This window comes from Artibeus jamaicensis, unplaced genomic scaffold (genome assembly GCF_021234435.1).
Source record: "Artibeus jamaicensis isolate MK-2021 breed Jamaican fruit bat unplaced genomic scaffold, CSHL_Jam_final contig_76, whole genome shotgun sequence".
Taxonomy (NCBI): Eukaryota; Metazoa; Chordata; class Mammalia; order Chiroptera; family Phyllostomidae; genus Artibeus; species Artibeus jamaicensis.
In genome coordinates, this window is record NW_026521954.1 from 15,342,447 (window position 1) to 15,369,337 (window position 26,891).

At 41.6% G+C, this 26,891-nt stretch overlaps 1 protein-coding gene and 1 long non-coding RNA gene across 2 annotated transcripts in view; both read right to left on the reverse strand.

Annotated features, from left to right (window-relative positions):
* The window catches only part of LOC119045894 (cytosolic beta-glucosidase), a 101,198-nt gene extending 75,651 nt beyond the window's left edge, over positions 1-25,547 (reverse strand). Inside the window, exon 1 of the mRNA XM_037140735.2 lies at positions 25,406-25,547. Within this exon, the coding sequence (XP_036996630.2) occupies positions 25,406-25,463 (58 nt within the window). The 5' untranslated portion in view covers positions 25,464-25,547. The remainder of the gene's footprint in view (positions 1-25,405) is intronic.
* LOC128628447 (uncharacterized) lies at positions 9,864-24,306 on the reverse strand. Its single transcript, XR_008392834.1, has 3 exons — positions 24,283-24,306; positions 11,770-11,819; positions 9,864-10,099 (listed from the first exon to the last, which is right to left on the reverse strand). It is a non-coding gene; the product is annotated as an uncharacterized LOC128628447 (long non-coding RNA).
* Positions 25,548-26,891: the final 1,344 nt, after the last annotated feature.

Genomic DNA, 26,891 nt, shown 5'->3' on the forward strand with positions numbered 1-26,891 from the left:
AATGCTGCAAAAATAAAATTTTTAAATAAGAGGAAAAAAAATCAAAGTATTAGTAATACAAAGGGAAACAGCAGAGAAACCGTGGCAAATATACTGATAAAAGAGTATATTGTTTTTAAAACGTTATATAAACAAATGTGAAAAGTTACATGGAAATCACAGATTCTAGGAAATTAAAACATGAAAATAGACTCAAGAAAAAGTAAAAAAAAAAAAAAAAAAAAACTTGATTTTTTAAACTATTTAACCGGCAGTTAAAATGTTCCATAAAAAAAAATCCCATGCCCATTGGTTCTAAACTGGTTCTATTAAACATGTTTAATAGAACTCTTACAACTAGTCCAAAAAGGAAATAGAAACATTTCTCAACTCATTTTACGCAGCTAGAATGCCCTTGATTCCAAAACCAAGAAAAGAGCCCTCCCCCCACCTCAAAAAGCAAGTCTCACCCATAAACATAGGTGCGAAAGTAAGCAGAGACACGGAAGATTTTCTACAAATAAAAGATCTAAATTAAACTTCAAGAGATAACAACTACAATACCTGAGACAAAAGATGTACTAGGTGGACGTAACAGTAGAATAAACATTGCAGAAGGAAAGAATAGTGCACTTGAAAGCTCAGCAGTAGAAACTCTTAAAAATGAAACAAAAGGACTCAATATATATAAATCGAGGATCAGTGACCCATGAGGTACCTTCAGTCGGCTTAATAAACATGTAATCAGACTCTCCCAAGGAGAAGAAGAGAAGGACATGGGAAAATATTTGTAGAAATAATGGCTGAAATTGTTTTTAACGTGATAAATACTATAAACCCATAAATTCAAAATCATTGAGCCCCTAGCACAAAACAAAGAAAAATATGCCGAAGCACATAATGAAGGTCAAATTGCTCAAAACCAGTGAGGAAGAGAAAAATCTTACAAGCCGCCAGAGGAAAAAGATGTAGGGGAACAAAGATAAAAAAATACAGGAGATTCATTGTCAAAAAATAATGCAAGCTAGGAAACAGTGGTGTAACATCTTTAACATAATAAAAGGAAAAGAGTCTGCCCAACTAGAATTTTAAATCCAGGGAAAGTATGTTTCAAATATAAAGGCTAAAGACGTTTTCAGACATACGAAAGCTCAAAGAATTCATCACCTGCGAGCCCACTCCATAATAAATTTCTGAAAAGTCCTTCAGGCAGAGACACCAGATGGAAGTATGAATCTACACAGAGGGAAGAAGAGCACCAGAAATGGTAACTACATGAGTACATATGTAAGACTTTGTATAGACTTTTATTCTATCAAAATAAAGCCTTCAGATAACAATCGATAATTTACTGTTTGAAGAAAACGAATAATAATGTAGCACAGTGCTGATAACATGTGCACATAGGAAATGATGGCGGCAGCAGCAAAAGGCCAGGAGGGGAGAAATGCAAGGTTGCTGTTATAAGTCTTCGATTATATCACAGGACAGTAATACAGGGTTTAAAAATAGTCTTGGATTACACGCAAAGTGGTACAATATCGTTTGAGCACTGACTTTAACAAGCTAAAGATGTATACTACAAATCCTACGGGAAACACTAAAGAATATTATAGCTACCAAGCCTGAAAAATATACAATGGAATCATAAAAATAATCTAACAGAGAAAAAGAGGAAAAAGAGAAGGAAGATGAATCAAGCAGAAAACGAATAGCACAATGGTAGATGTGAACTTAACCATACCAATATTTTCACTAAATATAGATATAGCACAATGGTAGATGTGAACTTAACCATACCAATATTCTCACTAAATATAGATGAGTCTAAACAACCCAAATCAAAGAGGTGATCAGATGGAATAAAAACACTAAACTCAGCTATGTACTACTTACAAAAAACTCACTTTAAATATAAAGATAAAAGGTTAAAAGTGATGGTTCAAAAAACCATCACACTAGCACTATCAAAGAAGTCTGGAGTAGCTTTGTTAATACTAGTGTAGATTTTAGAGCAAGAACATTACCAGGTATAAGAAAAGTATTTCATAATATTAAAGGGGTCAAATTATCAAGAGGATTGCAATTTTAAATGTTTATGTACCTAATAATGGACATTCAAAATACATGAAGCAAAAACGGAACCTGCTAAAAAAAATAGACTAATCCACAATTATATACAGATATTTTAATTAAAAAGACCAACAACACTACAGAAAAATGGACCAAAGATGTGAATAGTTCTTTCACAGAAGGAGAAACATATGGCTAGCAAACGTTTTTAAAAATGTAAGAGATCATTAAAAACCTGGGGAAAGCAAATAAACACAAGATACCATTCTACACCCACACAGTTGGCACACATTTAAAAGTTGGGCAACATGAAGCATCAGAGAGATTATTGCGTGGCAGGCATGTTTATACACCATTGAAAGGAGAGCAATGTGAAAATATCTAGTAAAGTTGAAAAAGCACATATACCAAAACCCAGTGATTTGTGCACCCCACCTCACCTGTTCCTACAATGCAGACCGGGAGACATGTATATCCAGGAGGCAACAACAACATCAAAACCCGCACTGGAAACTGCCAAAATTACCTTTGTCAGGACAATAGGTCAATGAAAAGTACAAATAAATTATGGAATAGTCATATAATGAAAGACTGTACATGAGGAAGAATGAATGAACATCATTCATACAGATCAACATGGACAAATCTCCCAAACATAAAACAGGGCAGGGAGCAAGTTGCAAAGAATACGCACTGTACCTTTCCACTTACACCATATCCAAAACATGTCTAATTAAATAATAAATTGTTTTGCTATACATTTCATGGGCTAAGACCATAACAAAAGGCAAGGAATTGATAAATGCATAATTCATACCTCTGGGAAGAGGGATAATGAGAAAATATTAGAGAGAGGTTCTAGAAAATGATGCATAGGTGGATATTATTTTTATTTTTTGTATTGTACACATAAATTAAAATTGTTATTTTATCTATTTTTATAAGACATTGCATTGTTTACAGTAAACACAATTCATTGAGTCTTTACCGTCAGTCCTGTATGGACAACTTGCATCAACCACCTCATTCCTTCCCTCCCAGTAACCCTAGGAAGATATGCTGTTATTATTACAAGTGAGAACAAATGAAACAATGACTCATAAAGATTAGTTTTGCAAGATCGCATATCATGCAGCCAATAACTGTGAATATCAAAATATGACACGCAGTTCTACTTTTACTGACACCAACAGATTAACCTCTGTACAGTCTATTATTTATAACTTAGGTGAGGCTTGGACTAAATCAAATCTTTCTTTGTGAATTAATGTTTTAGTCCACATTTAGACATTTCATATATAATTATTGCATATCCATTTTCTTTTGAGGATTTCACAATCTACTTAATATCAGATGAATAAAGTCTTAGACTACATTAAGAAGTGTTATATTAAGAGCATGTAAAAATACTATGGGTGCATCAAGAAGCAAGCATTCATGAGTTACTCTGTCATTGGAAGTCAGACAAACTTGCCCAAGAGAAAAGTGGCCAGGTTTCTTCAAAACCCTGAAGCAACAGTACCACATCACCTCTTTAGCAGCATTTTCTGAGTCTCCACCACAGTCATGCCCTCCTTGGTTATATACAGATAACAGGAGATGGTAGAGTCACCTTTTCAAATATCTTGGAGGTCTGGCAAGTTGGCACAGGCCAACTTGTTCTCATTCATCTGTGTCTTTCCAGTAGCAAGACTGGTATATGGAAATAGTATGTGCTGACTAAAATCTGTTTTGTGTGCTTAACATGAAATAGGAATAATAGTGTTTGCTGTCTCATTGCCTCACAGAGATATGAAAAAGTTATTTCATGCAGTAAGTCATTGTACATTCTGTATTTTAAAGATGAAATGTGCCTAAAAACTCAAGTAATCACCATTTGTGAGTTATGACCTGGTGTGCTTTCAGACAAAAATATTTATTTCTATCACTAACATTCATTAAGTGTATTAGACATGACTATTCTTTGTGAAAACTTGAGGTTGTGGTGAGCAAAGGTACCCTGATCTAGGAGTCCTCTGTACCTCTGTACTATGGTTTAAAAGGGAAAAGGGCCCACAAAGTGACAAGGAAAACCCCCAAACTTCAAAGGAAATGCATTGCACTATGGTGTCACAAGAGAAGAGTGGGTTCCAGAAGGAACATCTCCAAGGGGGGAAACACTGATTAGTGCCTGATGTGTTTGAACACGTCAAGAAGCAATTTACATTTCTGGCAAACAGCGTGGGGAAGAACAAGTGAAGCAGTCCAAGAAAGGAGCCAGAGGCAACAAACAAGTATTAATTCTCGGGCAAAACAAAATCGTTAGATGTCTCAGTTGTGCACAGTATTTACATAAAACAGTGATGTAAAAACTCAATCATAATTTTAAACAAAATTTGTTAAGTAACCAAAACTTTAAACTTATTTGTTAAGTAGAAAAAGAGAAAAAAGAAAGTTTACTTTGTGAGTATAAGGTTGTAAGCAGGCTTTTATAATCTCATTTTGCATATGGGAAGTCGGTATTTTATATTTTCAACTAGAAACTATTTATATTTTCAAATAGTAACTATATACCCATGCAATTTAGAAACATAGAAGTACCAGAAAAAGATAGTGAAAAGACTTAACAGCATTGTCTTTGAGGAAAATAATAAGTAGAGTGGAGTGAATAACCTTTCTTTGTAATTGGGTATTATAGCTCTTACAGTACTTATCTGAGTTTTTAAACTATGCACATATGCTCTGGCTGGTGTAGCTCAGTGGATTGAGTGTGGGCCTGCAAACCAAACAACTGCAGTTCAATTCCCAGTCAGGGCACATACTTGGGTTGCAAGCCAGTTCCCAGCAGGGGACGCACGAGATGCAACCATATATTGATGTTTCTCTTCCTCTCTCCTTCTCTTCCACTCTAAAGATAAATAAATAAAATCTTTAAACAAAAAATAATTTAAAAAATAAAAATAAACTAAGCACATATGTCACTAACATAGAATTTAAGATAGTTTTTATTTATTTATCTTATTTTAATTGTTGTTCAAGTAGTTTTCTGCCCTTTACCCCCATTCTACCCCTCAGCTCTCCCCACCTCCCTCCTGTCTCCACCCACCCCTTGTTATTTTCCATGTGTCCTTTATACCAGTTCCTTCATAGTTAGAAAAATTAAGATAACCACGAGAGAAGAGAAACTGTGGGCACAGTCCCAAGCTAGTAAGTTCTGGGTCAAGGTCAGAAGTGCTATGACACCCAAAGGAGGGTGTGGAAACGAGCAAGTTTGCTTTGTTTATCCCATGACTGTGGCGCTACAGACATTTAGCGGCAGGGCCAACCCTGAGGTCCTGCCCAATGCAGAGCCTCCACGCAGAACCAGCAACAGTCAGACCATTGCCAGCTGCACCTGCGCTAGGAAACACTGTGATAGATGGGAACAGGAGTGAAGAAAGGGTGTAGATATAATGGGGGTGCAGCGGTAAGAGGGTGGGGGAAAAAATGGAACTACTGCATTAAAAATAACTAAGAATGATATGGCAGATTAAACTTAAAACATGGGTATTCATAAGAATCATAAATCTATTATATAGCTCTGTTGAAACAAAAGTAAGGGCTAAGAGGAAAAATATTTTATCATGTAAATACTGATAAAAATAGTCAATTTAGCAATATTGATTATTACATAAAAATGAATACAAAGAAAACACGTTAAATGGAACGAAGTAAAATTTTCATATTAATAAAAGTGACAGCTCCCGAATACTTTATAGTAATCATGGACTTTTGTTCATTAACAATATAGTTTTAAATGTACAAGAAAAAGCGCTGCCTTGACTGCACAGGTGGATTGAAAACCCCATCAACACAGGGAGAGACTCTGAAACTGTCAACGAGACAGATCATTTGATTAACATGGTTCAATAAGCTTTTTCTCTAGTGGATAGATGTGGATGTATGACTCCGCACACATAGGTATGTATGTGTGTATGTATGTATGTGTATATCTACATGTGAGTCCCACACAGATGAAGGAGGGACAGAGATTGCTACTCATCAACAGAAAACTATTTTCAAACACCTTGAAGTGTTCACAAATATTAGAAATCACGCAGGCTACATTCTCTGATGATTAAACAAAGAAGCAGAGAGGAAAGAAGGAAGGAGAAGCGAGAAGGAGGAAGGGAGATTAGCAATAAGCCAATCTAATCATCTAATTTTTTAAAATTCTAACTAAATCTTGGCATAAATAGAAAATAAAACAGAACGACTTTTAAGGAAGAATCTGTTTTTAAAATTATCTTAAGAAAAAGGTATGAACCTGAAGACAAACATCTTTCATGCAGCTAAATGCTTGGAAATGAGCTTTTCCCTGCAGATGGAGGCCGAGGTCGATGGCTAGAGAAAGGAAGTGATATGCCGGAGGAGACAGCTTTACAGGCATCGAAGGGATACTACCCACCAATGGGGAGGTCTCTGAAGAAGCCGCAGACTTGTTCCTGAGAAAAAGAATCAGCTCAAATATCTGCCAAACTCAGATGTTGCGAAATGATACAGAGAGATCTGATTAAGGTAACTCAGAACTCGGGGGCGGGGGAGGAGTAGGGATGGGCCGTAGGAGGAGTTTGCAGAAGCAACTGTGGTCAGTCTAGGACGGGATTAGCTGAGAAGCTGAAAGCCCCAGAGGCAATGGAAACAAAGAGGGCTGGCTGGCTCGCTAGCTCTCTCTCAGGCTCTGGCTCAGGCTCCCTCTCTCAGACTCACTCACTCTCAGGCAGTTCTTCCCCGGTGGCTCCCGGATGATCGTGCTGCAGCCTCCTGCATTTCCCACCAGACAGTATTTAGTGCAGAAAGGAACTCCGGGCACAGCCAGGATCAGACCGGCCTGGCAGAGGGCGGCAGGTTTATTCTTTAGGTGTTCTAGAGGGAACAAGCTCGGAGACAGAAGCCTGCCATGCTTCCAAAATTGTGTACTTTTTGTATATTATGTTTTTTTTTTTTAGCTTGTAAACTAACCCTATACAAAAACAAGATAACTAAAAACAGGGAAAAGCTAGAACTCAGATGTTAAGAATTTAGCCTTAATTGATAGGCTTAAGTGATTGAAGCTGTGACTCGATAGACTTAAGTAACTGCTTTTGAATAAAGACTCCTTTCCTTTACCACCAAACCTTTGCCTCTGGAATTTTCGCCTAGATCGTGGTGGTGGCTGGCAGCAGAACCCCAAGTGCTGTTTGGTAACAAAACAGCTCTCCGAACTTTTCATTACCTCACCTTCAACCAGGGGAACTAGTTTCAACCAGATCAGAAGCCTTGGTAAATAAGTGGAAAAAAAGCAAAGCAGGGAAGGAAAGAGGGCGGCGCACACCCTCTCCTTCCTAGACGTAAGAAAGAGGCTCGACCCTCTTTGGAGTTTCGATCAGAGTTGGAGTTTAACTATTTCATAGATTAATTACTCTGAACACCAAAAATGAGACTGTGCTTTGCAACTAGAAGAAGCCATATGTGTCAGCCAGGGTCCCAGCTGGGAACAGATGGCCCGCGCACTGGGAAACCAAAGAGACTTTCATAAAAGGACTGTTTACAATGGTGTAAGGAGCGTTTGGGGGTGGCAACAAGTGATGACGCAGGACCTCGGGGCTGGCAGCATCAGGAAGCCATTAGTGCCCAGGAAGGGGCTGGGAGCGGAATCTTTCCGAAGCCTACAGCCAGCAGTGGCTTGCTGAGAACTGCCTGGCGGGAGAGGAGTCCTCCGTGGGGGGACACAGCCAACCCACTGCAGTCCAGCAGGGAAGGAACCAGAAGAACAAATGCTTGGGCTTCTCTCTCCTCCCACCCAACTGTACTGTCTCCGGCTAATGCTTCCCAGTGATGAAGTCCAAACTGAAGCCAAAGGACAATGCTACCCACATAGGTTGGCCACCCAGTGCCAAGAGCAGGGAAAAGTGGAGAGTGGATCTGGATGGGCAAATAGAAAATACCCAGTACACGATAAGACATAAGGCCACTGAGAAACAGAACTCCACGGTGTTTATTCTCCTACAGGTCAGGGGGGAGCTGACCCCACTAAGTGAAAGGTAAACAGAAGCACAGTGTTCTGCTCATGGACTGCACGGTCATAATGATACAGGGTGCAGCCAGGGGGACCCCCCAAAAAAAGATTTGGAATGGTGTCCAGAATTCAAAGTGTATAGGAATATTGGAGAGACATATAAGATGTTCTAACCGCCCCGCCCCCAGGGGGAAGAGACGAATGGAGCCAGGCCATTGAGAGCTGTTTTGCATAGCAATAGTTTTGCAGCTAACCTCTGGAATGATTATTTAACATATCTATAACCTTTAACTGGTTTCATAGATATGTTAAATAGCTGTGGCCAAGTTTGGAGCCAGGGAGAAGGGAGTAGTTGGGGACTCAGGATGGTTACAAGGGGCTGCGCTCCTGAGTGAGTAGGCCTGTGTGGGAGCTTGGAAAAGACTGGCTCCGAGACATGAAGGATCCCCGCTTGGCCAAATGAAAGAGAGAGCCACGCGGTTTCAGCAGAGTGAGGACCCCCTCTTGCCCAGGTGAAAGGGAAAACCACGCAGCTTTGCCAGCATGGAGATCCCTGCAGCAAGGTGAAGAAGAAAGCCACATGCTTTTGGTGGAGTGCAGACCCCTGCAGCTTTGGTAGAAGAGGCCCATGTGGCTTTGGGATGCCCCATTTGGCGGAGTGGCCTGGAAAAGCAAGAGAGACTTTGACTGGAACTGGGTACAAAGAACTCTTGCCAGTGGACCATGAGAGGGTACCACAGTATTTTGGATTAACTCGAGATCCTGCAAAGTGACACAGCTGACGGTGCCAGCAGCCTGCAACACAGACGTGTGCTCTTTTCCTGATTTACGGTACCCGGAGTTGGGACAGGGGGAGAAGGGAGAGCTGTGTGGGTGTAGGTATATACCCTAAAGGACTTTGCTATTTTAGTGGTGGCGTTAGGCCTGAATAGCATTAAATAAACATTTTGTTTACTTTTCACAAATCTCTGGCATTGAGAGATATCTTTCCAATTGGCGGCGGACAGAAGAGCCCAGTAGATATTAGTATTTTGGTTTTTGGGGGGAGGGGCCCCTGTTGTATAGCAGTTTTGGGCAACCCTAGGTGGGCCAAATATTGTATTGCCTCTCCCTCGGACCGCTTGTTCGGTAACAATAATATAGCAGAATGTGACTATCATTTAAATACTGATTTAGCAATTCAGAAAAGTGATCAGTCCTTTTAGGAATGAAGAGTGGGAGGAAATATTTCTGTCTTGGTTCTGGGACTCAACCTCCTGGACGCCAACCCTGAGCTTGTGTTTCGTTTTCTGACAACCACGGTATCTTCAGCTGCAAAGACTTCTCAGGGTCCCTCTGCATGGACTTCAGTCCTATTTAACATCTGTGGCTTTTTGTCCTATGGCTTTTGCCTTTCTATTCTCATGCAATTACTTCTATCTTTCAATTAGTCTCTTTGCGTGCAGCCATTAATGTGCGGTATCACTCTCCCAAGTGAAAGACACTCTCCCCGATCTTTGAATGAGAACCTCTCCTATTCTTTTCATCCATCAGAACACGGTGTGAATCTAAGTGACCTTCAGCTTCTGATTGCCACTATGCTCCTTTGAGCCCCATTGAAAAGGATGGAACCATATACTAGAAAAAGCCTCATGATAGTAATAATAGGTATCATTGATTAAGCCCTTACAAGCACTTTACATGTGTAAGGAAAAGTTTTCCTTGACTCTCTTACAGTTCCCGGCTAGGTCTGCAGATTAAACTGACAAAGACAGAGTAACAGGAGAAGAGCATTCAAATGTGTTTAATATGAAGGAATGAAGACTCAAAGAAATAGTTAGAGCTGTGCACTTTGTGCCAGGGATGATGAGGAGTGGGCAGTCACGGAGGAATAAGATGAGGCAGACAGCACGAGCTAATGTAGTAAACCGGGGGGAGGCTTAGTAAGGCCTGATGGTTGAGATTCTTCTCAGTGTCCCTGTGTTTCAGAGCTAAGAATGTTCCTCTCCTTCGGGGACACAGAAGGCACCTCTCACAGGAGTGTTTTATCATCTGTTTTGAGAGAGAAGGGTGGGGTGAGGATCACAGTCACCTCCCTGTTACTGCTATTTTCCCAAACGCCTTCAGGTTCCGAGGCATCGTATTTGGGTGTACCATGTCCTGAGCCCCGTCACACATTCATTCCTACTGATATCACCCTCGTCTCTGTATAAAGAAATTTAAGGGTTTGGAAAAGCTCACAGCACTGGTACCTGATGTTGCAACTGAACTGGGACTGTGCTCTTCTTGACTACATCATATGGCCCTTTCTACATGTTAACTTCTCTCTCCACCTGACTGTATTTGTGACCTTCAGAAATTCACTCATCTCTGTTTCTTAGTTCCTTCATCTGCAAAATGAAAATGACAGTAATACCTGGGTTGCCCTTCTTGGCAGAGCTGTACAGAAATATCACTGGATGCATGACTGGAGTTGATGCATTCAGAATGGACTCACTAGGGGGCAGTGCAGAGTGTTGTTGGTGATACACAGGTTTTGTACCTACTCCTCTAACTAAGCTATACTGTCTCGCCTAAGAAGAGAGCTAAGAGGAGCTCGTCCTCTTAGAAACGCACTGGGTCTTCCTGGCCTCCCTGAGGACCACAGCCCTGGTTCCCTTTTCTGGACCAGCTGACTGCACTGGCTCTCCGGGCCAGGGACCACCCAGACCTGTTGGGTGGGCCCAAGGAGCGCTGCCCACACACAGAGCTGTGGTTCCCCGGAGGCCAGCATTCAGCAGCCACCCTGACTGCACCTGGAGTTGGGGAACAAATGACCCCTGGACAAAATGCCCTGTCAAAGCCATCCCCCAGAGGCAAGTACTTTTCTCTGTGGCCTTTTGTCCGTTTCCCTTTAAAAGTAACAATAATAATTTACTCTGATAACTACAGGACAAGAGATCAAACGTCAAACTGCTATTGCCCAGGAGAAACACCCTCTGCAACATCTAAATTTTTTAACTCTTTCCTCCCTCCCCTGCAGGAAAATTACAAAGAGTGCTATGCGGTTAATCTATAACTTTCCGGTGACATCATGTGAGACCGAGAATATACCAAAAACTCCTCAACTCCTGGGAATTTGCCTGGCCCGGTTCCAGAGGCATATCAACCCAAGAATTTTATAAATGCTAATTTGATTTTCATTTTTGTCTTATTAACCAAAAAACACATATTTTTATTGTACCACATAACTAAGCCAAAACATGAGCTCCCTAAATCTATTCTATGAATTGGGCCAGGTAAATCAATTCTGCTTGTCAGTGAAATTCAAATGTTTTACTTTAATGAATTCCATTCTGATGTGTTTCCTAGAATGCCTCTCTAAACTTGGCATTTGTGAAAATGGGCTAATGACATCCTTCTTTAACAAATGGAAATCACAGGCTTCAGGGTCAGCGGATCTTTCTTTTATCCTACCAACCGTATTTGGGGATCACATGTGTTGCAGATCCTGAGGCATAGTTCTGGGGTTTGAATCCTTGTCCCCATTTCCCAAGAGAAGTGAGACCATCTAGGGGTGCGTTAGACCCAGAGAACTTGACCCAAAGAGATGGGGGTCATATCCGGATATTCACACTTAGAGAATTCTGAACCCACCAACTGATCCCTGACCATCTGCCTAATCAGGAATGTGGGGGGTTATTTTTTGCTATAACCAAAAAAAAAATGTCTAGAACTCTTACCTACGAAGTCACCCTGGGCAACTTCACATCTTTGAATCTTGTGTTCTCATCTGTAAAAACAAAGTAATTATGTAGGATACGGGTGAAATACCTGCCATGGTGGCAAATAGTAGTTGTTCGAAAACGCAGTTTTCATTGCTATTGGTACTATTCTTTTTAAAATATTTTTATTTATTTACTTTTAGGGAGAGGAGAAGGGAGAGAGAAAGAGAGGGAGAGAAACATCAACATGTGGTTGCCTCTCATGCGCCCCCTACTGGGGACCTGGCCCACACCCCAGGCATGTGCCCTGACTAGGAACCAAACCAGTGACCCTTTGGTTCACAGGCTGCCCACAATCCACTGAGTCACACCAGCCAGGGAAGTATTATTCTTTTCATTCCCATAATAGCAAGCTTTTCCTATATGTCATTTTTACATTTTCAAATACCTTCTGAGACTTGCTAAGGTACATTTAGATCCGTGCAATATATCCAAATGCATTTAATGACAGGCTATGTCACAAGGCCACTTGGCTATGGTCTTTGTCTTTCAAAAAAATGCTGTTCAAAATCAACGAATCACAGAAATTAAGAGCCCAGCCGGAGGTATGGTTGAGTCAGAGTCCGGCCCGAGGAAAGCGGAACCCTTCGCACCCCGCAGACAGGGCTACGTGCAGGACCGCTGGGTCTTACCTCTCAGTACGCGATCTACGTTTCCTTGTACTTGAAATGGTTCATTAGAAGAGGTGGGGGAATCTGAAATGTCGCAGCGCATTTCTCCTGGCCCACCGTCACGTTTCATGAATTCCCCTGCAGAACCCATTTGGGGTAAGCAGTGACCCGATCCCAGCGAATTGCCTCTGTGCCTCTCATCTCCTGTCCCCTCTTCACACCCTGACACATCTGCATCGTGAGGCTCAGGAAGATCCATGAAGTCCTCAGGCGGTGTTTACGGCTAATGTTTTATTGTTTTTTAAAATTATTTCTTTGAGGCTCAGCTTTCTCACAGTAAAGTGATAGAAAACTACTGTGCAGACAGTGAGGAAAACACTTTTTAAAAAAATAGGGAAAGAAAAGCATAAGATACACAATTTCAGCCTGGGAATTCTTAGAGCAACCCTGCGGATGAGAGACAATATCTTCGAAGTTTTAGATAAAGACACAATTTGCATTTATTTGCAGACGCCAAACTCGAAGAAAACATTACTTTCTGTCAGTGGCGTTGGCTTTAAAAATATTTATAAGATTGAAATAGTTGCCTGGAGGCAGACATTTCATTTGAATGCCATAGGTCAGGCATGTTGGCTAACACCCCAGATAATATTGATGTACCTTCGAAATTTAAAATAATGTTTATAGAATTTATTTATTCATTCATATATAGAGCACCCATCCTGAAGTATCTGGGACACTGAACAAGGTTTACATAAATCTGACTGTATTTTTTTCCTCTGGGCCATTTGGCTCAGTCTGGTAGACCATAAATATTCAATAATACTTTACAATGGCAAAGCATCTTTTATGCAAACATCTCTAAGTACATTATTCACCAGTTTTGCAATCTCCTTTTTAACCTACTGGTAAAGTCACAGAAACTAATTGACTTTCTCCAAGGTCCCACAACAAATTGTTTATTTGTAGATTAGAGTGCAGGTGCCGTGATCTTGGCTATAACTAAAAAGGGAAACAAACAAACAAGCACATGTTTTGGCTGCTTATGCTGATGACCTACACTAAATATTTCTAAATTGAATCTATTAGGCAAACCGTCCTCCTTAAAGATGTTAAATGTTGGTGATGCACCCCATTGAATCTTATCACTTTTGTTCCAATTTGCCCAAGGCCAGTTACCATTTTCAGAGACCCGAGAATGGCCTATTTTAATTGAATCCTGCTACAAACACTTAAACTTTTACTCTTTAATCAAATCAGTTTTCTAAGTAGAAATGAAAGTTGGATCAGAAAAAGGAAACTTTTCATGGCAGTAACAGCACAGTAACATATTTAAGCCAAGTGACAAGTGGGGAAATCACTGGGAGACTTGGGCCGGCCTCAAACAGTTCAGCTCGTCCAAGCAATAGAATATAGTTTGAATTCTTCATTTTACCTCTTCTCCCAAATATTGACAGGATGCATGGTAAATATAGAAAATTAATAAAATACTGAAAAATGAGAAGAGTTTAAAAATCACTCACCACTGTGACAGGCTTAGGAACACACGTGGCAAACCTCCGACCTCGAGGACCATACCTGGCGGATGGCCCCAGCTGCAGAGCCCAGAAATCGAGATAGTGCCAGGATGTGCACAGGGTAACCCTTCCCCGGGCTGATGCCAGCCAACACCCAGCATGGCAAAGCTGCTAGGAGCAGCTGGCTCCGGGAAGTTGCGACTCTTCAGACAGGTGCCTTTGGATCAAGGATTCCCCAAAGACCTTGTGAACTTTCCTTTGCACTGTGTCTCAGTCTAAATGCTTCACTCAAACTTCCTTTTTCCCTTTTCCTCTCTCCTTCACTCGTCATATCTACGTCCCACCCTCTCCTGGCTCCCACCTTAGTTTCTTCATGGCATTTCTCCTGATAAACATGCATGTCTAACATCATCGCAGCATGGGTTCATCCTGGCATGGGCCCAGAAAAACACACCACTGTTGGTGTTGATGGTGATGGTGGTGGTGGTAATGGTGGTGGTGACAGTGATGGTGGTGAGGATAATGATAATAAGGACTAACAATTATTCAGTTCTTTAAAAAATTTCCAGGCCATCTGCTAAGACGTTGTTTAAATGACTCTATGTGCTACTCCCAATCACCTCTAAAAGGTAGACGAAAGTAAGTCATGAAAATATTAAGCAAAAAGTCAAGATCAATTGTTTGTGAAAGTCAAATTAGAAGTCTTGTTTTTCCTAAGACAGTAATTGTTCATAGGTGCCAGTAACTACTAGATTATGTTACCACTCTATTAATATTTTATAGCCTAATCTTCCAGTCTTTTTTCTGAATCATTATTACATGGTTATAATTCCATTTAAAATAATAAATATCATAAGTTAAACCTTTTAAAAAAATAAATTTTGATTCCTCTAAAATTTGCAATTGTCTATTTCACTCTCCTTATATCAGTTTGGTCCAATGTTTCAAATACCATTAGTTAACTTATTCAAATATTTTACATATTTGTATCACATATATGGAGAGTCACTACATAAATTTTGTGTAGTTGGGGAAATTTCTCAAGCCATTAAAACAAACAAAGGTCAAACAAGACAAAGCCAAGTAACTTAGACAACCAGAACCATTAAAACACCCCAAGTAACAATACCTAGTCTCCAATTTTAGAATTTATTGACACTATTAAATAGCCCACTTAATAACAACCTAATGGGCTTTCTTTCTAAACAAAACAATTGGTACAATGAAATACACTTAAAAAGATGTATGTCCCATAAGCATCTTTCTAAGAAAGAACATCAGCTTGGAACGTGCAGCATCTTGCTGAGTCCAGAGCAGAACTCTCTGATAACAGCAAGTGCCATTTAGAGCAATCTGAGGTTCCTTTGAAGCATAAATGAATTGACTTTCCTCAAGGTACCCCAAGAATCACCAGGTTCATCTTCAGTCTTGGCAGGTTTCTGCTGATGTCTCAAAACAACACCCTAAATACAGAGTTTTCCAGACTTTTCCTGTTAAAGATTGACTGGTCACTACCAGTAGTTTTCTACTGTATGCCCACTGGCAGTGTAGAGAGAGGAGTGTTCCATCAACAATCCCCCCAAAAGCAGATTTCTTAAATAAATATGCATTCTAACAAGAAGAATATGCTTGTTCTGCGAATATAACTTTAAGACAAGTTACTAAGACGTTGCTTCCCAAACAGGTTGCCCCTCCACAAGTCCCTCCCCTATGGGATGGAAAGCTACTCTGTCCTTCACTCTGACTTTCCCCCTTGCCTCATCTTTAAAGCGCCCCATCTTTATAGTGCCTCTTCTGGAATTTGGATGGGATCTGAGCAACATTTGGGATGTAATATATGTGACTACTGCCTCCACGTCATAGATGTTGGAAAGACTCTCTTACCCCAACCCAGCCCAAACCTTCAGCTCTGACTTTTAGATGGGCCAGAAAATGAATCCCTACATGTTCTCTTTGCCTCTAAAACTGAGCACCCCTCTGACTCCTTCCCTGGTTGGCACTACTTAGAATTCTCCCTTCCCTGGGAAGCTCGTACTTTCTGCCCCACTCATTTTGGCTGTGGGTTCCGCATTGCCTTTTGTTGCTCTGTTTCTTGTGAGGCTTTTCATGCTCCCCCTCCGTCACTAACAAGTTATGTGATGTTGATCCTATCAATCCATTCCTTTGCCTCTATAAAGTAAGGAATGTGTGTCCATGTCATGAAACCATGTTCCCTGGAGAGGACTCAAGAACTGCCACATGGGGAAAAAGCGATAGAGAGGGACATGCTGGGCAAGAAGGCACAAGTTCGGCTGTCCTCTACTCCAGCCACAGAAGCTCCACTTGCATCTGTTTTGTTAGAGATCTGAGTTACATTTTTCTTGAAGACCTAGGTCTGCCGCATTAAAAAAAGATTTTCAAATCACTGGACTGAAAGGTTTCTAAAGTTCTTTCTAGTCTTTTCTATATCCTAAAAGAATGTTGGTTTCATGTGGGTTCCTTCTGAGTCTTTCAATTCTTTTCATTATTTAACCTAGAATTTGCAACTTTTGCTCCTCTTTTCATATCCCTCTAAGACCCTAGTTCAAGTGTTGTCTTCCATTATCACTTTAGCTCTCAGCTGGCAACGCGACTATCAGCAAATCCACCCAGAAATGGGGATGTAAATTTCCAGTCACCTCCCGGACATTTCCATTTAAATCCCCTAAGCGAACCACAAACCAAACTGAACCTCACCACACAAACTCCAAATCTGCTTCACCTCCAGGGTATTTTATTCCTGCTCAGAGTACCATCATCCAGCCAGCTACCTAAATCATGATCACAAGAGTCACCTTAGTCTTCCTCCTGTTTTCTTCACGCTCTACATTGCTTTCATGAACACATCCTGGTTCTTCCTCAGTGATGTCTCTTTATGCTTTTTTTTTCCACCCAAGTGCTGACCTCATCTTTGTGTGCCTCATCTATTGCAATTACCTGAGAACAGTTCCCTAGCCTCCCCGTCTCCATCCTTCAATGCATCCTCCACTCTGCGGGCAAACTCTAATATACAGACCTGATCATATTATTCTCTTAGCTCAAGAATATTTCATGGCTATCAAGAACCTATTACACATGGCCTAATACCATCTCCTTCACCTGGTACCTTCATACATCACAACTTGGACCTGTTCTATCCTTCCAGCCTCAAACTCTGCCAGTCATCCTGCCATCAGAAAACATGGCCTGGAGTAGGCTTTCTCAGAACAAGTGCCAGCTACTTCACAACCACATACAGCACTTGTAAAAAATGTAACTTCCTAGGTCCCATCTGTAAATACTGCTGTTACCTAGCTTTGTATGATGCCCCTCAAATCCATACTTGAACAGGAACTCCAGGTGATTCTAACACGTTTTAAAGTACAGGAATTCTAAATCACTTCCCTGGAGGTGACCATATCATTCTGCAAATACAACATAAGTATTTATACTTTTGTGCCTTAGGTCAAAATGTCTCCTCCGCTTATATACCCTTCCTTATGTCTTTCCTTGGGAAGAAAACAAAACAAACTTCTTCAAAGCCCAGCTGTGATGCCCATAGGATCCCCCTGATGTTATTCCTGTATCATCACCCCTCCCACCTATTCTCCAATAGCATTTCGTCTGTCTACTGTTAGAACTGTTACATTATATCTTCGTCTTCCTCACTAGCATATTGAGTTCCAATGATCCATACCTGGTGGTATTATTTTTTATACCACCAGGCTCTATTATCCACAGTAAATACATATCTAATGAGGATGAGCTACATAGTAGTAATTCAAATAAATATTCATTTAATTTAATTATTAACTCAAGCCACAGAACCCAGGTCTTCCAGTGTGACATACAGACAGACCTTTTCTGAATCTTGCATGATTTCTCTCCCATTAAGAGAAAAGTCATCATCTACAGCAAGCCAACCATATCATAGTTTTAGTGTGGTTGTACCTGGTTTTTACTTGAGCCAAAGGGAATGTCCTGAAATGACTCTAGAAGATGTTTTGGCTTCAGCTGTGTAATATTTATGCTGAGAACCAACCCCCCAGTTCTCACTTCAGCAAATCAGACAAGAATTTATTGTGTGCCCACATTTGCCAAGTTCTTGGCATGGTGAGGACCCAGAGGATGCATCCAAGCCCCCATCAGCTCCATCCCCTTTATCTTGATTTTTACACAAACACAATAGGCAATGCCTGAGCCCATTCGTAACATTTCCCATGTGATAGAGCCTTAGATGGAAGGGCCCATGTGCATCCCCACGTGTGCCTGCAATTTAGACCTGGATAATAACTTATTGTAAGTTATGATACATGAAGGAATGGACCATCACGAGAAAATGTCACTCTTTCAACAGTCCCCAAGTGTGCATCTGCAGGACGGACTGCACTGGCTGCACGGGAAGGTCATTGTCCTCACAGTAAATAAGGTGCTTTCTTCCCTTCTCAACACCTGTATTTAAATGATTATTCAGGGGTGTTGGGGAAGACTTTAAGCCTTAGCTTGGTAATTCCCAACATAAAAATGGGTGATGCTTCAAAAGCCTCATTTCTGAGTCAACTGCCCACAAACTCACCATTGTGTCTTACAGTCTATTCCAATTTCCCACGCCACCCCCAAAGTGATTTATCTCATTGCACACCTGAAAGATGTTCAGTGATACCTACTCCTATTTACAAGATTGGTCCTTAGACAAAATGTTCTCTAAATTCCCAGCCAAGTGCCATGTAAATACAGTTCTCCCTGCATTCAAAGACACATGGAGAAAGATGAGAGGATGAAAATGAGAAGCGAATGAAATCAGATATTCCCAGGAATCAGAATCCTGTTAATTATATATATATATACATTCAAAAAATGTCCTTCTCCTCATGATGATTGCTCATCAGGGGCAAAGATTTGTAGTCTCCACTGACATGAGATAAATTTTGAGAATTTGAAGTGACTTCTACCCTCTCCTGCTAACCTAGTTGAAACATAAGAAGATTTGACATTGAATGTGAAACTGGCCAGCCTCTTGTCTATATTTGAAATTTCCCCCCTCCCTCTATTAATTACATATTGTAATTAGTACACATTTTAAATAGGTTGTAAATGTTGCATCATAGAAAAAATCCTACTTTGCATCAATTTAAAACTAAACAAATTTACATTTTCAAAATATAAAATAGGCTTCTTAGATGTAAAATAAAAAGAAGTACACTAGGTTAAAATTTTTTCTATTATTAAAATGTAAAGGATTTTTCAAATCTCATTTACTTTGTCAATTGGTTCTGCTTAACATTCTTCAGCCCAGTCCACTCTCAATTATCCACGCTAAGGAAGGGGGATCAGTGGCCTGGATCATCTGAAACAGCAGACAATTTTAAAAGCCCTTGTGTTTGGCCCAGGCATACTTTACAATCACACTCTGATTATTCACACTAATGAAAGGAAGGGCAGGCACCTGGAGAAAGAGCCAACGACAGTACAGACCTGCTCATCTGGTTTAGGTTCCCTCCAGGCAGAGGCCCTCGGAGCACAGCAGAAGGAAAACAACCGAGCCCCAGCTGCTGCGCAAGGTGACCACCAAAACACTGATGCTCAGCTACAATGTCCACATCAGCACCTTTGCTGATATTAGTCATCTTTAGAAGCATGGGGTTAGCTCCAAATGCCCTCAGGTAAAAGGCCACATTATCCATGTTCCAAATAGTTAGGGTAAGAATAGACTGTTTACATGTACTGAACGCTTCTTTGGGGGTTCCCTCGGGCCCACCTTACCCCGAACCCCAAGTACTTCTACCAAGCACACTCAGGAGAGTAGCAGGAAGGATGGATATGAAAGAGGCAGTGTGCTGGAGTAGGAGAAGGCCCAGCCTGGGCGTCAGGAGGCCTGGATCTCTGTCCCCTGTCGGTCCCTGCTAGGGCCAACAGCTGCATGTGCAGTCAGGCAGAGGGAGCAGTATGTGTGACAGCACCTGAAGGTCACAGCACATTAAAGAACCACATATACTTCGTTTTGGTCAAAGAACAGATGGAAAAGAAGCAAGACATAAAATCAGGATGTAGTCAGAAGTAAAAGACAGAGGGTTTTTTTTTAATGCCATGCAAGAGAAAAATAAATTTTTTAATAGTCATTAAAATGTGTTGAACACATACAGCTTGTCCACACACTGCTCCAGGCATTAGACATTCACAAACACATTTAATATTCACAACAAACCTGAGATAGACACTATCAGGGTTCTCATTTTACAAATGAGGAAACTGAGGCACGCAAAGCTTAGATATCTTTCTAGATCACCCAACTGGCAAGTCGGGGAGTAAGGGTTCTGTCCTAGTCTGTTTCATTTCAAGGTTCATTCTCTATCTCAAGAAATGGATGTGGGCAGAATTTTACAAGTTCAGGCTAGAAGCAGTGCACCAGAGAGATGGGGGCAGAGTGGAGTGGAGGGAAGCCGACTTTAAGAACACATGGAATGGTGAGTTTAGTACTAAAGGGAAAATAATAGTAATGGTGAAGAGGGGTATAAGCGAGAGTTTTAGAGAACATAGAACAAAAGCATTGGTTAAATAAAGGAGAGAATAGGAGGAAAAGTCTAGCAAGAGTCCATGTTTCTAGCTTAGGCATTGTGGGATGGCCTGGTGATTTTTAAAGAATCATTCAATCTTGGGCATCCGTGAACTTACCTGGAAAACAACCCTACTAGATGGGCAGGCCCGGGAGGGACCAGCACAAGTGATGCCTTTTATTTCCCAGTATGACGCTGCCATGTATCCAAATACACAAATGTCCAATCTTAGCTGATGGAATTAGTGGTAGCTAAACCAGTTATGTCCAAATCTGTAGGACAATATATAGAACAGACACTCCAAACAAGTTACTGAAAGGTGGAAGACTTTTTTATTGTTTTTCAAAATTGAATATATTAACTCACATTTAGCTTTTCATGTCATATCCATGTGTAGCTATAGAGAGACAGGTAAGGGAGAAGGGACTCCAGAAGAATAAAAAGGAGGCAGACAGGTTAGAGCTTATTGAGATGTTTGTATCTTAAAGAGACAAAGACCACTTATGGGATGTTCCTATGAGGGCAATAAAAAAATGGTATATGTGCCTGAAAGTCTGTGAATGTATAGAAAAAGACAAGAAGTACATACTCAAAATTTGAAAATAACTCTAATTTTTATATTTTAGTTCTTCTTCATTTATATGTTTTTAATATCCTACAATTATCATGAATTGCCTTCATAATACAAACATTTTGTTTGTTTCCAACTATGTGATTAATATCCACTTTGTATTTAGAACTTTGCCAATATAAATTGACACACAGCTGGGAGACCCTCACCGATGAATAACCCACATATGATGATAGTGATGGCGGTAGACACCTTTCAGCACTGCCCTTGAAGCCAGCTGAGACACTGGAACGTTTGGTACATGGAGAACCTGTGTGTCAAGAATCAAAGGAGGTAGGAAATGGATGAAAAGTGCAGACGGCTTAGAGCACCTGCCCTTAGAAGCACATGCCTGGTCACACCATCTTTCTTGGTTGTTGCAGCCTTTCTTCACTGTGGCTTTCCTCTCAGTGTCTGAATATCTCACTTTCTCTTGTTACAGTTTCTGAAATTCCATGTTATCTATCCCCTTCTAAAAGCATAGGACTAGAAAATTCAGATCTCACATCCAGAGGATGGACATGGTAGAGAGGATGAGGAGGGTGATCATGGTAAGGAGAGGGGGGAGGATTCCTTTGTTAGTGTTCAATGGTACTTCGTGGTTTATGAGGCGCTTCCATGTATTTCACATGGCAATAACAATTTCTAGTTCAAGATGGAAAACAGAGTACACACATTTCATTCTTCTCCTCCTCACAACCCCATTGAAATGGGAGTGATTTTTTTAAAGAATCCACCACAAAGCTGAAAACAAAAGAATAAAGTTCCGGTAGAACACACTTACTAAATAATTTCTAGATAACTGAAAGAAAATAGGACTGAATTGTCTGATAAACTAAAACAAAGAATTACAACGTACACTCTCACACCGAAGGTGACCAGTAGGGATTCAGAGGGGTCCCTCCAGAGGGTCCGCTGGCCTGTCCCACATGGGCTGCTCACAGAGAGCATCCATTCTCACTGAACAGTGCAGGTTTACAGTCGGCATCTACTCTGCACCTACTGTTTACAGTTGGCATCTGATTGGTAATTGTATCAGGTGACGAATATTGAATATCATCTCTGCTTTAGCCCATCTGTCAACAAGGCCATATAATTTCAATCACAAAAGGGCCAATATTTGAGGATTTTTTGTGGGTCTCAAATTTGAAGCTGGAGGGAGGAAATGAGGGTGGTCTCTGTCATAGCAACTTTAAGGCTATGAGAAATTTTATAGAAAAATGTTGACCTCTCTTCTTTCATTTTCCCTATCCACCATGCTTGTAGAGTTTTCCCTCCTTCTTTCCTAGGTGGTTGAGACAAAGAATAGGTGAGCCCTGTTCTAGAAGTCTACCAAAGGTAGCCAAAAGATCAAGTCCCAAACCAAGATGTTAAATCCAAGGGGCATAGCAGACTAGAGGAACCATGATGGACAGCCCAAACTGGTTGAATGGGAGAAGCAAACAAGAAGCAGTAGAAAGAAATACGAGGCTCGTGCTGACAGCAACTGCAGGCAGATGCACTTTGCCTCCAGCTCAGGTTGCTGGCCGCCAGCTGAGTTCTGAACAGGCACCAGAGAAGTAATGGCCTCAATAGAATCACCACAAACCGGACCTAAAACCCATTATTTCAGCTGCCCTATTTCTTCTCCCATCTTTTAGTGCAAACTTACGCCTAAATTTCTTAACTATATAATTTCATCTTTGACACACCAAAACTAATAGATGGCCAAAGTTTGAGGTCAGCCCCAATTTCTGCCAACATAAAGCCAAAGTCAAAGTTAAACCAAAGTCCAAACGTTAGATTGGTATCCACTGTGGCTTCGAGGTTGACAATGGCATTCGTAAAACTGAGGGCTTTGCTTCCTGAGGAACCACAAGCTCAGATCCCACCAGGAAGTGCTGACAGGGTCGATGAGACTTTGTTGAGGATTTGTGGGGATCTTCAGAGCACGTCCGCCCTTCGGAGCCCTTCCTGACATCACTGGGAGTTATAAGCTCCCAAGGGTGGTAGAACTGGGTCCTGAATGTCATTTTCATAGCTCCTCCCTGGCTAACCAAGGAGAAAGTAAATAAAATGCCACTGAGCTACCTGCCATTTTGTGTCCCACACACCCTCCAGCCAGAAGCAGAAGTGGCGTCATCTTTGCAAAAGGTTAAAAATTATGGGAATTTTTTCTGTACTTTGAAATATTACATGAGAATCACTTCTATAAAATGATGATTATCTGCACTTTCCCCCTGTCTCCCAATCTAATAAATACATTTTTACAGGGTTTACAATGTTTTTTTACAACCCACCTAAAACATGTAATTTTCCTCCTCCTATACCACATGTTTAATACTTATTAGATTATATTGTGCTTTCCTCCAAGGAAAGGCTCAAGGTCCCACACAGAACTCTTATGTAACAAGCATTATGTGAAACTCATCTTTAAAACTATAAACAGGGAAGTCACCTGTGTGGTGGCAGAAAAGATATGAGCAAGGACAGGAAGAAGGACCGTGGATCTGGAGAAATATGCGACCAAGTAGTGTGTTAGGGGACCCAATGATCAGGAGACTCTGTCCTGCCCCTTGCAGCCAATCCCACCCGCGAGGCCCCTGGCAGTGCCCCTTCTTCTACATGACGGAGCCCAGATAACTCCAGGGGTGCGGTGTGGGTATACAGGTGAGTGAGGAAGTAGTGGAGCGTGCTAATTAATCACTCAGGGCTCTTGAGAGGGTATCTTTGCAAACAAAGACACCTACACAGACAACTGTGTTTTGAAACTCAGAGGAAAGAGCTGCATGGCGATGTTTTATAGGACATCATTGTTACACGTCACCAAAACGTTAGATGTCTGCTTTCCAACCTGTACAGTTTATGTTCAGTCCTCAGTTCTGCTGAGTGTCTGGGACCTCCAAGGGCTCTGCAGACTCTCAGAGGCCAAGGTAGCACCAAAGTTCAAAGATTCTCAGTGATTCCCAGGCTGCATCGATTTAACAAAGCCACATGTTGATGCCCCGCAGGTGTGGTCTGTGCAAAGGTGGAAGGGAATTTAAACAGCAACTCTCCCAGCAGCTGCTGGGAGTTTGCTGTTTAAATTCCCTTCCAATGAAGGGAATGTTCGAATTTTTGAAGGCAATGAAGGAGATGTTCGAATTTTTCAGTCCAGAGCAGAAATGAGCATTTTCACTAAGTAGAGCAGACAAATAACTCACCTGTCAGGGCAGAGTAGGAGAGACTCTAGCCAGGAAAAAGAACAACAATACTGTTATCAGTCACAGTTATAGAGGTTCCTAGAGTTAATAATAATGATGCTGTCGTTGTTGTTGTCTACTGGGTGCTGTGTGCCAGGCACTCTCGTGCTCCAGTTACACAGGCCAACTGGCTTAATCTCCAGAACAAGCAGACATGATTATTTCCCTCATTTTACAGATAAGGAAACAGACAAGTTATTTGCCCAAAGTCACTCAGCTAGTAAGTGACTGCACCGGGATTCAGACTCAGCTCAAAAGCATAGGTAAGAGGGGGAAACAAGCAAAAAGAAGTCACCGTGACTTCTGTGCATTAACAAAGGCAGCAGGCACTTGGGCTCCAGTCCCCCCGCCAAAAGCTACTGATAGAGAGTAAACAGCACAACAGCTAGTTTGAGGCAACTGATAGATGTTTCTCTCCCACATTTCTGTCTGTCTGTCTCTCTGTCTCCCTCTCAAATCAATGAACATACACTTGGGTGAGAATAAAAATAATGTCGGGCTAGACCCCGAGTCCAGGGAGTCTGGCTCCAGAGCCCATCGTCACTGCTGCCCGGCTGTGCTGCTTCTGAAACCCTATTCTATTCACTCCCCCCCAGCTCTCTCTCTGCTTCTCTCTGTGACCCCCTTTCTGATCTGCCTGACCTCTCCTGGTTGTGTCTCTCATTTTCATTCCCAGAGGGCCAGTCCCTTCAATTACCCAATATTTTTCTAGCCAATAGGAAAAATTGTTATTTTTAGGGGCACTGGGGCAAATTTGAGGAAGAAACCAGGGACCAATGTCCAAAGCAGAGGGTGAACAGATGTGAACAGATGTCTGATGGGACACCTGGACTGACGGAGACCACTGTAGCAGCTTGGTGTTCAGCCCTCCTCACCACCGCCCTGGGGTTCAGCAAAGGATCACAGAACATGAGCCCTGCTGTGTGAAAAGGGACTTGGTTTCTTCTGCACAGTTGGAGGCTGTGCCACCCTCCTCCTTCTTTGCTTTCTGCCTCCTTGCCCCACCCTATGCCCCAGACAGGCAGAACCCTCCAGAAATAACTCATCCCAGCCCTGCCTGCAGAGGGGAAGGAGCTTCTCCTACCTTCCACCTGGTAAGCTGCGGTGGCTGCCCCCCAGCCAAAGCCCACAGGGAAAGCCATGATTGCCGGAGGACAGCTGGCGACCTGGAACACACGGCCAACAGGAGCACTGTGCTCTTTAGTCCCAGCAAGCAGCCCAGCCACTGCACCAACAATGGTTATAAACCCTCACCCCTGACAGGGGTCACAGAATGCAACTGTGGATGCCAATGAGACAGGGCCAGATTAAAGGCTGCCACTTGATTGGCCACCGCCTTACTAAGGAGAAGAAACTTTGGACCAGAGGAGCAAGCTAGCCACTGCCCTTCTCCTCCAGGCCATCACTCCTAACAGAGCCGGATGGGCTGGGAGCCAACACGCTGCTGCTTCGACAGGTCTCCCACTCATCAGATCTTTGGCCTTTGATTGAAACACATGGGCTTTGTTTTTTAGAGCCACACAATCCTACTAGAATTTTCCCTTAAACAATTCCTCCCAATTCCTAACCTACACTCCTTAGTAGTAACTATTGTCAACTATTTCTTCTGGTACAGTAGCAGACCACCCCCCACCCCCTGCGTATTTGAGGGAGATACACACCAAGACGCCCTTACGGATGCCTGAAACCTATATATACTCTACACACATATACCTATGGTAAAGTTTAATTTATAAATTAGGCACAGTGACATACGACAATAATGAATTATGAAATAGAACAATTTTAACAATACACTCACTGTAAGAACAGTATGTGAATGTGGTCTGTCTCAAGATACCTTGCTGTGCTGGACTCACCTTCCCCTTGTGATGATGCGAGACCCTACGAAGTCTATGTGATGAGGGGAAGTGAATGTCAGAGCCATTGCGGCTCAGCATCGAGCTACTCTTGCCTTGGGGGCCATTTTTAAATAAAATAAGGGCTGCTTGAACGCAAGCATCGTGTCTGAGAGCAACTACACTGTGAGATGCTGGACAAGGGGATGAGTCTGCTCTTGGGCAAGACAGAGCCTGATGTCGCAAGATTTTTTTCTTGCTACTTAGGCGTGTAATCTAAAACTTAGGAATTGTTTACCTCTGGGATTTTTTTACCTAGTATTTGCAGGCCACGGTCTACAGCAGCTAACTGAAACAAGTGAAACTTGTGGATAAACTTACAGGTAAGCAAAGTGAAACTGCAGATAAGGAGAGAACACTGTTTTCTTCCATGTGGTTTAAATAGTAGGCTGATGCTCATGCTTCCTCGTTTGTTTTCCGATTTCCGATGATGATTACTGACTTCTAGATATGAGTAGAAATCCTACTTCAATTTCTCTCTGTCTCCCCCTTTCTCTCTCTCTTTTCCATCTACTGAACAGGCTAAGCTTACCTTTTCTGTTTAAGTAAATATTTCATTACATTCCTATGACTATATATGGTTCAAAATTCAGCCATGCATAAATTGTTGCTTACATGTAACTTTGCATTTTCTCTGGGGTTAATCAACTACGTGGTTTTCATATTTAATTT